Source organism: Artibeus jamaicensis, unplaced genomic scaffold, assembly GCF_021234435.1.
Source record: "Artibeus jamaicensis isolate MK-2021 breed Jamaican fruit bat unplaced genomic scaffold, CSHL_Jam_final scaffold_2375, whole genome shotgun sequence".
Lineage (NCBI taxonomy): Eukaryota > Metazoa > Chordata > Mammalia > Chiroptera > Phyllostomidae > Artibeus > Artibeus jamaicensis.
The window spans coordinates 2,071,713-2,084,209 of record NW_026522032.1 but is presented as its reverse complement, the minus strand read 5'-3'; the positions used below and the strand labels follow the sequence as shown (position 1 = coordinate 2,084,209).

The window sequence follows — 12,497 nt, the reverse complement described above, 5'->3', positions numbered from 1 at the left end:
AAATATGGGAAGGAAATGCCACTTCTAGAGTGTCCCCTAGATACTGCCACTGCACTAGTCTCTCATGCTCTTTTCACAGCAGTCCCACGAGGTTACCATCTGCATTTGACTGAGGAGGAAACTAAGGCCCAGAGCTAGTAAGTAGTGAAGTGGCTCTTTGAACACAGAGAAAACAGAAAAAAAAACTACAAAACCTCTCTCACATCTACGGCAGAGGAGGAAGGGACATTTTAGCGCTCCTCTAGTGACAGCGGACCTCATCGCTTCTACCTCAGGCCACCCACCTACAGCCCACTGGGAAGTTCCACCTCTGTAGTGCCCACACCAGCTCAGGATTTGGGGTCCATCAAATCTGCATGTATATATATATATATATATATATATATATATATATATATATATATATATATTCTAGGCTTTGGCTGACAATCCCCGGGGACTAGAGCCATAGAGGCTCCCACCCAGCACTGGCCTGAACCTGGCACTCTGGGACTTATCTGCTTAGGAACAAAGAGACCAGCAAGATCTTCCGACAACCACAGATCCAGCTGAGCTCCAGGGCGGCCACTTTCCTATCTGGGAAGACTCTGGGCAAGCCCTGGGCTTTTTCCCCAGTACCCAGTCTGTGAGGGAGGAGTCAGTGTGGCAGCCACATCTAATCAGGCAGGGGCCCCATGACACAGAAGCTCCTTCATCTAGGCCTGAGGAGTGGTCATGCTGGGGCTCAGGGAGGGACAGGGCGGGGTGGAGGGGAGGCAGACACAGAGCCTATCCACTCGGGGCAGCCCACATTCCTCAGCGGGCCTGGAGGGGTGGGAATTCTCCACAGGAAGCCAAGCCCTTCACCAAGACAGGCTCAGCCACCATCTGTGCACACAGACAGTGGTGAGCAAAGAACCTCAGCCAGCAGAGTCAATTGCACAGAAAAAAAATAGCAAACATTTTACTTCCTCCTCCTCCTCCCCCTCTTGCTGCACTCTGTTTCCAAAGGGCATGTTGGACTCCCTGCTAAGTAGCTTTCTGCAGACAGGGCCAGGCATCCAGCCTTCCTAGGTTGCTGAAGAGAGAGCAATGTGTGTGTGTGGAGGGGGGTTTTCCACCATGGATTAGGGGGTTTTCTCTGAGCCCTTCACTCTTACTGCTTCAGCTCAGGTGGAAAAAAGAGCCAGAAAAGTGGGGACAACCAACAACCACCATTCCTTGATGCTTATATAGCAGATTGTGTCCACCCATTCCAACCACCTGATGATGTAGGGGTTCTTTTGTCCCATTTTATAAATAAGTTAAGCAAGACTTGGAAGAGAGGGTATGTGCCCTGCTCACCATTCACAGTTAGTTATCATGAAAACTGTTTCAGAGGCAGGTCTTTCTGCACTAGGGTGGCTGGCAGGCCCTACCTAGCTTTTCTGGGGAATAGTCAACCTTCAGAGGCTTGAGTCAGTGTTTCACTAACAGTCCAATTTTTTTGGTAGTTTTTCTCCCTGGTCACCTGATTGTTGAAGAGAATTTGAGAAATGCCCTCAAAATGGAAACAAAATTAAAATGACCTATAATCCGCCACTGAGAAACATCTGTTACCCAACATGATGGTGGATTTCCTAATAATCCCTCTGCTTTTGCCCATTTCCAACTGGAGGTCTCTTTTACATAGTGAAACTGCTCTGGAGACTGGGCCACCCTCTAGTCCCCACGCCATGTCCTCCTGAGGCCAGCTGGACTGTGCTTCTTCTTCTCCCTATCAGGCTGGCCTGGGAGGTTTCCAGTTCCCAGAGAATCATATACACATGCCATACTATCAGACTATTCCATATATCCCCGCCCCACCTTTGTTCATTCAGTTCTCTTTGCCTAAAGTCTCTGCCCTCCTGCCTCCCTCACTTCTCTCTCTCCCTCTGCCTTCTGCTATGTATACACATAGTTTTAAAAAATCAAATTAATGCCCTGACTGGTGTGGATGGGTTGCTCGGGCATCATCCCAGAAAGTGAAATGTTGCTGATTTGATTCCTGGTTAGGACACACACCTGGGTTGCACGCTCAGCAGGCATGAAAGGCAGCCAATTGAAGTTTCTCTCTCACATTTGTTTCTCTCCCTCTCTTCCCCCCCTTCCACTCTCTCTAAAAATAAAATCTCTTTTCAAAATCAAGTTAACAAAAGCTCTAAAGGGAGAAAGGGCATGTGAGGCTCCTTTTTGCCCCTGACCTCAGCTCCTGTTTGTCGTGTGTGTATCTTTCCAGAGACATCCTCAGTACCCGGGCCATATTGACATGCATGTGCCTCTTGTGAATGTACCTGGTAACTGTGCCTACTGTTCTGTGATGCCCTTGTGGATCTTCTTGGTTTCTGGATACTCTTGCACTGCAATACTGTGGGTCTGCAGCATGCTGGCCAAGGACTGCCTAAAGAAGTATATGATGGTTGTGCCATCATTTCTGTAATCGGGCCCCAGTGATGGATATTGAAATGCTTTTCAGTCTCTTGCTACTAAAAACTGCAACAGTCAATACCCTTGCACAAACAACCTTGTTTTTCTGCTCAAGTAGAATTTCTAGTGGAACTGCTGGGTCAGACAGTTTGAATTTTAAAATGCTAATGCATTTCACTAAGGGGTGCCCTTCCAACAAACCTACTCCCATTGATAGACACCATTTCAAAAGGCAGAGCCTACCCTTCTCCCTTCCCTTCCTTTATCTGGCTAAAGCTTATTTACCTATCCCTACTCAGTGCTTTCCAAGTGGCCTCACCCAGGATGCCTCCAAGAACCAGCCCCCTTACCCAGCACAGCCAGTCACAGTATTTGCTCCCAGGTCCTTGTGTGTTTGCATCCATGTAGTGCTATCCACAGAAGGCTGTAATGCTCTCTTTATGAGTCTGTTTCACACACTAGACTGTGAGGTCTTTGAGAGAAGCACTAAGCCTTATTCACCTCTTGCAGGCCCCCCCCATCCAACACACTGCAGGCAGGTCAACAAATACAAAAATAGGGCAAATGTAGGTTTATAGTTGTGAGTACTTGAAACACAGAGTTTTTGCTTGTATTAATTATTGTATTACTTATTTATAGAACTGCTCTAAACCTCCTTTTGCCAACCCCTGTATTTTTTGAACTAGTCAGCTCAGGATTCCCAGCTCCAAGTACAGTGTGGGCAGGAACACATTTACTGAACCCAGCCTGATCTGGGCTGAGCAGTGCCTTGGGTTTGGTTCCCCTGGGGCCCTGCCTGGAGATTTGCCTTCAGGCATTTGGTGCCCTGTCCCTACCTCCCTTCAGGCTGGCTCCTAGGCCCTGCTTCAGCCGAATTCTTCTGACTGTATAAGCAGTTACTGTCTGTTACTCTCCAGGTCCTGTGGAAGAACCCACCCCTTAACCCCACCCCCAATCCTGTATCTTGTTTCTCCCCTTCCTCCCAGGCACGGCCGGTGCCCTGTTATCTTGGTGCCCCAAGGCTGCTCCTGCCTGATGTTTCAGTATGCTACTGGGAGGTTGGTAGCCTGTACCACTGATGACTGCGGCACCTGAAGGGGGAGGGGGAGAATCTAGCTGCAGGCAGTCTGGGCTCTTATGCTGAAGATCAGACCCCCTAGCCAATCCTCACCTCCTGGGGGCTGGGATGGGTATGAAGAAGACACTTCTGCTGCCCTCCCCCACCAAGCAGACATAGTCTTGCTCTCTGTTCAGAAGTGCCACCATATTTCTGAACGTCCTTACCCTTCACCTTCTGTGGCTTAAGGCTGGGTCCCGTGACATCACTGAATGTGCAGAGGTCTGGGGAGGTCTTATCACAATGTAAGGGGTGATGAGGCTTTACTAGCATTTGATCACCCTCTTTGAGATAGTGCAATACATTCTGGAGGGAGGAAACAGGGTAGGAGGCATGCATGGGGCTGCAGAATCCTGCAGTGGTGTGCCCAGCTGCAAAGGCTCATTCTGCAGAAGCAAATGTCAAAGCAGGGTGAAAATATTGCTGAGGGGTTCCAGAACCCATCTTGCTCCACACCAGGCCTCATTAAAGGCTGGGGTCAGATGACAGATGGGCAAGCACCCCATCAGTTCCATGTTTGTCGGATGTTCAATTCAGGCCAGAGAGAGGTGTGCTGAGGCTGGTTGCCATATATTGCTTTATCCTCAAGGTTAGCACCATTTCCTAGCCACAGACCCTGTGCCTGAAAACAGCCTCTGAACCACTGCAGATTCGGCAGGACAAACAGAAAAAGGGGAGCAGGAGTTGACAGAGGGGTAGGAGGACGGCTGCCAGGGCCTGCAGATGATGGGGTTGGAGCGGGGCTAAGGCTTGGTCTGATGAACCTGATCAGGCCAAGCCTCCCTGACTCCTCCTGGGCTCTCCGAACACAACCTGCCCTGGGCCTACCCTAGCAGAGGACCTCTTCACCTTACCAGCAAGTGTTGCTGAACACTTGAGCCAAGCACTGGGTGCAAGGACTGTGGAAATGCCTTAGACATAGATAGCCCAGGACCTCAAGGACCACAGAGATGGGATACAGACAGAAAAGAAGCTAGGGCTATCAGGGAGTATTGTTTTTAGGAACTTACATGCAAACAGGACTTCAAAGGATGAGTGGAATTGGCAGGTTGGGAAGGACATTTCAGATCAGAGGTCCAGGCACAAACATAGAAGGATCTAGTTGGAATGGGTAGCTAAGAGAAGGTAGGGCTAGTTGTGGGGACCACCTTAGGAAACCGGGGAGCTCTTTTGCAATACATAGTGCTTTATGCTATACAAATCAGTGACCAAGATGTAAGGCTAGTTAGACCACAGCCAGGAAATAAGCCCATAAACCAAGAAGTGTAGTGCGGTGGGTGGCACCTTTGATGAACCTGCCAAATGATCTACTCTTAAAAATGACTGCTTTGTGTGGAGTGGCACCTGTGACCTCCTGTTTTAGAACCATAGCTCCAGGTGCCAATGCTGGGTCCACTGCATTGTAAATAGAAATTGCCTGACCCCTGGCCATTTGGGATATTTCATGTGACTAGGAAAACAGGCACAAAAATGGCCTACGGTATTGGCAAGCATGCCATTTGGAGTTCTTGTAAACAACAGAAACCAACTTGAGTTCATTTAAGCTGGTTTTATTGGAAAGCTATGGAGGGGGGATTGGGGAATTTTCTGGGAGGCTGAAGAATCACAACCTGGCAGTAACAAGGAAACTGAGAGACCAAGGACACATCCTCATCCTACACGGGAGCTTCTGGCCACCAGCACCGTCAGCTCAGACCACACTGTCATCACCCCACAGCAGCACAGGGGAAAACACTTGGTGACCTCAGCACCTCTCAATTCCTCCCTACAGACTTAAGGCACTGAACACAAGGGTTTGACACTCTTAGCTGAGGTCTAAAGTCTAGGCTGTTGGGGGCCTGGAGTCCAAGTATCTTTCTGTATGGGTGTCCCTGGTCTAGAAAGCCTCACCTCCAGAAGGACCCTCTGCAGTGACAGGCTTCTCTAACACCAGCAAGGGCTGCAGGCACTGGGGAGGGGTCCCTGTCCCCAGATTTATTTACTAATTCTGACTCAAAGAGCAGGAAGATGACTGAGATCCATGGATGCTTCTAACCTACCTCCTTGTGTGGTGCCAGCCAGGGCGCAGCAAAGGTTACTATTAGGCAAACCACCACACCCCCACCCAACAAGGTCCCTCTGAGGTCCCCAGCGTGGACTTCGGAGTCTGTGTGACAGCTGAGGTGCTGGCAGAAAGCCAAGGGGTAACACACAATGTCTGTGGGGGACCAGGTGCAGAAAAAAAGCATCGTGGCTTCTACCCATGTTTCCATACTTGCAGCGAGAGAATAACCATCTTGCTTTTTTATTCAATCATTGGGAAGTTTTTGATTTTTTAATTTTGCTAATAATTATGAAAAGAGACACTGTAAAAAAAGTCAAGCAAATTAATATTTCAGGTGAAAAAAATCAAAAGCCCCCTTCCTCACTCCTTTCCCCCAAGCCCCTGTTCCTCCCCAGAAGTGGCCACTGCTATCAGTTAGCTATGTAGCCTTCCAGACACTTTTATGAATTCCCATATATAGTTTGGTTTTGTAAGATTTTATTTTCCATAAAGACTGTAAACATTGCTCTACAATATGCTTTTTTTACTTATATCCTGGAGATCTCCCCATTCTGGTACATACAGTTTTAACTACTGCATGGTATTAAGCCGCATTACCAAAGTATTTTAAGGCAGGCTGAAGGACGGGCCCCACTTTAGATTTTGAAAGACAGCTATTCCTCAAACTGCTCTCCAAAAGACTGCTATGGTTTACATTCACACCAACAGCAGGAGTGCTCCCATTTCTTGTGTTCGTAGCCCAAACTAGATATTATCACAAAGCAAAACCATTGCTTTCTGATGGACACATTCAGAACATGTTTCATTGTTGTGTTAATTTCCATGTCACCAATTGCCAGTGAGGTTGAACATGAAACATTAACGATATTCAGGCTGCTGGAGCTGAAAACAGCTCTCAGAAACTGTTGGGAGGGACATACGTGGACACTTTGGAAAGAAGTTTGGCAATATCTAGTTTGGATGAAGATGCTCAGACCATAAGACCCCAAAATTTACCTCCAACCCTAAGTAAGACCCAGAAATTTCATCTCTGTATACAGAAAAACTCACACGTGCACATGGAGACAGCTCTTAAATACATTCATTGCCAAAAAATACTGAGAAGAACCTAATAGGGGACGCATAAATAAACTGTGGTAATTCACACAACTGAGTATTTACTATACAGCAGTTAGAAATGCATGAACTACATCGACATGTATGAAAATGGCTAAATCTCAAAAACCATGTTGAGCGAAAAAATCAAGTTGCAAAACAATGCACACATTCTATCAATTATGTCTATTTAAAAAACAAACACTCTATATTGGTTATATATATGTGTGTGTATATATATGCGTATATACACACACATACCTATATACACAAATATACATACATATGTACATATACATACACACACATATATGTCTAAAAACAGACAAACACACCATTTTCTGGGTATTTCTTACCTCTTAGAGAAAAGTAAATATGACAGGTGAGGAACTTCATTTGTACCTAAAATATTCTCTTTATTGGAGAAAGAAAGAAAGAGAGAGTGAGAGAGATTGAGAGAAAGATTTGAAGCCAATATGGCCAAATGTTACGGCCTGTTCACTCTGTGTAAGTGGGTGCCTAAATATTTTCCTTAGCGCTTGTCTGGCATATATGTTTCTAATCCTTTTGTATCACTGTGTTAAGGTGTATAACCTGCATAGAGCTTTATTTTTTTTTAACTATTTCCTCTGCAAGTGTCTGTTCTCTCAAAGGGGATTTTAACTCCTTCACTCTTACACACAGTTTGAATTTACTCCTAGCCTTGTTCTTTCATTTTACCACGCTTTCTCATTTCTCTCCTTCCCATAGACGGACAGAGTATTTCTGTATGCAGCCTTTGCCCCACAGTACTTTGATAATCATGCACTTTATTTCTACTTTTAGAAATAATTACCGTTAATTTTTGGCTGTTGTCAGAGTCAGCATTTCCAGTGAAATTAAAGTTTTTCTATTTATTTGGGAACACCAAAAACCCTATTTTGATGCAAATACAAAGGGTCCATTAAAAAGTCACTTAGTACCATTGTTTTTGACAAAACCAAACAATTCCACTGTACCATATAAAACCAAAAGAAGAACTTTAATAAGCTTTTACTGCACTGCAATTACAGGAACATTAACCCATAACATGCAACAGAAATAGTGAAGCCTTTTGGACATATTTAACAGATAAACTTGATGTTACAATTAACAGCAACATATTCTATTGAAGAAACAAATGCATCCAATTTCAATGTTCAGGTTAGAAAATGTTAGGCTCTTACCACCATCTCAGGTAGCATTTAGAATGTTTAGTTTTTTTCCTTTCTGACCTCTAAAAGACAGCATAATTTTTAAAGCTATCATACACAACCATTTCACATTGGAAATGATCACAAGAAATCAATCAAGTAGTGGATGAGTGGAGTGATTAGTTTCATTTTTATGGTTAATTTTGAGATGGCCCCTGCAGTATTATGAATTGCAGATGGGGAAAATGAGAAGACCAGGGGTGAAGAGTCTTGGTCTTAGAGTGGGGGAGGGAACATGCAGCGACACACAGGGCAGGTGCCCGACTTCTGAAGCCAGATGGACACGCATGGCTTGTGGAAATAGTGGTGGCACGGCAGCTCAGTCGCCACCTCCCCCTTCACATATTCACTGCAACATATGGGGCAACACATTTCTTGCCCCACTGTACTGTGGTCTTCAGTGACCAGAATCTCAGGAAGACTGTCAATGCTCTCCTTGCTTGCTGGCAGATTTGCCACCTCCACGTCCACTGCAAGAGATTCCAAGTGTGCAAGGGCCGTTTCCATCGCCTGGGCCAGGCGTTCTTCAAGTGCCATGTATGTGAGGAACTGAGGATCCACATAGGAGATGGCTTCGGCCACCCCCAAGCCATCTGCAAAGCCATCAAAGAGGCTCCAATCCACTTCTAGGTCTTCACTTACGCTAGAGTCATCTTCAAGGTTGTTGTTGCAGTCCAGCATGAATTCCCCAGGCTGTAGAACCTCCTGACTAGAATCATCATCCCCCTCGCTGCTGCTTTCTTTTTCATTGTATTGGAGCCAAGGGACTTGTCTTTCTCCTGGTGATGCCTGTGCGTCTTCCTGAAGAGATAGTCCTCCAACTCCTCCAAGTTCCCTGCTGCCGTGGCTGCCAGTGGTGGCCCTACCAATGGGGCTGGTGCTGGCACTGGTGTTCACCCTGGCATTCACTCTGGCTGGCTCAGGTTCATGCTCTTCTTTCCCAAGCAGAGTCTCCCAGCTTTCACCACTGGTCAACAGGTTTTTCTCCCAACCTCCATACCTGTGATGCAAAGCAGCAGTCCACTCTTTGTCACTGTCAGAGTCTTCATCACAGTATTTGTAGTAATCATCACTGAACATCCATAAGTCCTGGTCAGCCATAGTCCGTTGCCATCTTGGCATCTTTTCTGGCTTCACTTGGTTATTCCTGAACTCCCTCTTGTCTTCAGGGTACTTCATCTCAAAGTAGCCACTGGAATTCTCGCCTCTGCCCCTTCTTGCCAGGCCACCCAGGTGGCGGTCACCAGTGTTGGCAGTATCCCTCCACCTGGAAGTACTGTGTGGCATATCGTCATCATCATCAGTATCAAAAAATATTTTTGGTTTCATGCAGTTTGGACTGGCCAGATTTCTGATTTTGGGCCTCACCACGGGTTCCTCTGCACCCTTTTGGGTATTTCCCCCCACACCACAAATATTCACAGGAGCCCTGCTGGGATGCACAGGTAAATTTTGCTCCAGTTTCTCCCTCTCCAGGCTGTCGCCTTGTGCAGCCACCTTGCTGTCAGCAGCAGAGGTCTGAAGAGCCGTGCCCTTTTGCTGCAGGAACTCAGCTCTGCCAGCACAACATGTCGCTGCAGGGGCTGGGTCTAGCTTGTCAAGATCCTGTGTCACATCACGATTCAAACTAGAGAACTGGGGGGATACCCCGACCAAAGACCTCACCTCTTTCTCTGGATCATACAGCTTATCATCTTTAAACTTGCCAGTTTTCTCTCTCACTCGCTCCAAAGGCCCAGCCCCCTCCTCCTCACTATCCTCTGCCCTGAAAGAGTCAGTATGTCCATAAGCCATTCCTCTTCTGCTACCTGGAGCCCTGTACTCTCTTGGCAGGTACCTGGAATAGTCCTCATTATCAACATTCAGGCTGCTTCCTAAGTTTTCACTGTCATCCCAACGACGACGACTGCTGGTAAATGGCGATCGGCTCCTCTTGGTGGTTTGACTGGAGTCTGATCTGTGCATCGGGAGTTCGGATGTTGTCTTTCTCTGGCTGGAAATCCTTTCGTGCTGGCTCATGGACGGCCTGAAACTGACATAAGCATGCCTTCTTCCATACCTCCTACCTGTCTGGGACTGATACCCTCCTGCGGGCTTGAGCCATAGGGGCTTGCTAGATTCCTGACCCATTGCTGTGATTTAGGAGGGTTTCCAGTACAACTGAGGCTCGAGTGGAAAGGCTCCTGCTCCCTGCACACCTTTTGGAGATGGGAACTTCAAATCAGTTCACAACAAAAAAGCAGGGAGATTTCTTTCCACTTCAGCAGGCAGGTAACAGAAAGAATAAGGCCCTTTAAAATTAGTTTCACTTTCTTCTAAAGCCTGGAGTACCATTCCAGTGACTGTAAGGTGTAGACCTGGAACACATTTTTAATGTTGGCAAAATGATTACAAAACTCAGTTCGTAGGCAAGCCAGACTTAAGGGAGAATACAACAGAAGATGGGGGGCGGGTGTGCCTGGACACTAGTTAGGTGGGTGAGGTACTGTGGAATTGTGCCAACATAGAAAGAGGAAAGGCTGCTGTGCTTATTTAATGGGGTGTCTGCATTTTTCTCAGCCCTGGAGACTTACAGGAGAATCGCACATTGGAATAGGGTGGAAAATATAGATCACCATGTGTGCGCCAAGTGCCTACATATCTGTCAGGAGGAGAGAGGCAGGTAGAAGGGGAAGAAGCAATCATGCAATGGAGACATTCATATGTTTGTTGGGGGGACATACAGGTGACAGTGGTAGTGGGAAGAAGTGTGAGTATCACACAGAATGAGACCCATTCTGGATGTGCATATAAAAATGGCAGGTGTGGTGGGATGCCTTCAGAGGAGAGGGGAGCATGTAAGTGTGAGGGAAAGAGAATTTGTCTGTGTGTGTGACTGTATGTATGGTGGCTGGAAATATGTGGAGAGACACGTGGGTTTGTGTCTGTAGTAGGCCAGGAAGAGTACAGTGGCACTGGACAGGGGTGTCCGTGAGTTTGTGTGTTTTAGTCAAAATGGAAGGGAACACTGGAGAAATGTTAGTGTCCCTGGAGGAAGATTTTTGTGTGTGAATGTGTGCACCACAGGGGCCAGTAAAGGAGGTCTGTCTGTACAAATCTGTAGTAGACAGGAGAGCAGAGCTTTTGGGAGGGGTGTGTGAAGGGCACATGTGTAGGTAAGGGGCATGTGTATGTATGAATGACAAGCCAGCCATGTGAGACCATCCATATTTATGTATGTGGCCAACAGGGGGTATGGTGGACCTGGATGGTGAGGGTGTGTGTGTGTGTTTGTGTGTACCTGGGGAAAGGCAATGAAGGGTATGACAGTGTGTAGTGTGTGTCTATGCATGCATGGGGGAAGGGTTGTGCAGGAACCTTCAATATTGGGTGGAAGAGGAAGAAGGGGCTTTCAATGGAAGTTTTCTGTGGGTATATATGCCTGTATGTGCATACTAGTGTGTGCCCCCTTAGAGAGAGACATAGGGAGGGGCATAGGAAGACACTGGGATGGAGAAGAGACACAAGGAGGGGGGAGGGGCAGCAATGTCAAATCAGAGAAGGGAAAACATTGTAAGGTCAAATGCTAGATTCTAATCAATGTAGTGGGGAAGTGTGGGGGGAGGACGGGTGTGGGTATGGTTTTTCCCGGGGAATAATTTGTCTTTCTGACAACAATATATTTATCTAACAATATTAACAATTTACCATCCAGCAAACTAACTGCAAAATCAGGGCAGAATGGCCACGGAGTGCTCCGCAAATGGGCTGAGAAGGGAGGAAGGGGAGAGGGGAAGAGAGGCAGGGTGAGTGCTGTGACCACCACTGCGACCACCCTCTCAGTGATTAAATCCATTCTGGTGGGGGCCGCGCCACAGGAAAGGGGTTGGGGGATAGAGGATGGGGCTGCCGAAGAGGCCGTTGGAAGACTCAGGCCTCCCTTTGCACTCAGATCACACGATCGCCCCACCCCTTCCCGAGGGGCAAGCCGGAAAATCTGTTCTTTAGAGCTCCTCCAAATTCTCTCCCCGGTGCCTGGCCACTCATGCCACAGCCCTGTCTGGGTGAATGTAGGGCATCAACAGCCTTTCACTCACCAGTAGGTACAGCCGCGTGTCCTCCGGAGGAGCAGCGTTCTCGGACCTCCGACCGAACGCCGGAGCCGCTGCCGGAGGTCCGGCTCCTCCCCCGCCAGATAAACATCAAGCGGGCGGTGACTGCTGCGGCGGAAGTGACGGAGTCTTCAGCTGGGGCCGCCCCCTTCAGGTGGGAGGGAGGAGGCGGCAGCTCGAGACAAATCGCTGTGGGCCCGCAAGCTTTATTTCACTTTAAATGATGAATTCGTCAAGGATACAGAAAAGGACAGGGAGAAATGTAACCAATAGCCAGCTATAACAAATGTTAACCATTTAGTAATACTCCCTTCTGTTCTTTTTTTTAATAAAATGAAACCTGCAAATTCTTTCTGATTAATTCCAATGTGAAAGTAATTATATTAATATATATCCTATGTTACATGTTATGGTTTGTACTGGAAGTATTAAAAATCTGAAACTATGTTTAGCATTGCAATAAGCTTAAATTTTTTCAACCTGGCTGAAGCAAA

The 12,497-nt window shown here is 47.1% G+C and overlaps 1 protein-coding gene across 2 annotated transcripts; it reads right to left on the bottom strand.

The window, feature by feature from the left end:
• Positions 1-6,067: 6,067 nt before the first annotated feature.
• Positions 6,068-12,078, bottom strand: PJA1 (praja ring finger ubiquitin ligase 1). Of its 2 annotated transcripts, none has more exons than XM_037133106.2 (2): positions 11,989-12,078; positions 6,068-9,944 (listed from the first exon to the last, which is right to left on the bottom strand). In XM_037133106.2, the coding sequence occupies exon 2, from the start codon at positions 9,929-9,931 to the stop codon at positions 8,129-8,131; it is 1,803 nt and encodes a 600-aa protein (XP_036989001.2). In that variant the 5' UTR covers positions 9,932-9,944; positions 11,989-12,078; the 3' UTR covers positions 6,068-8,128. The 2 variants fall into 2 exon arrangements, with proteins under 2 accessions (XP_036989001.2, XP_036989000.2); XM_037133105.2 differs by having other exon boundaries at positions 6,068-10,269; positions 11,989-12,074.
• Positions 12,079-12,497: the final 419 nt, after the last annotated feature.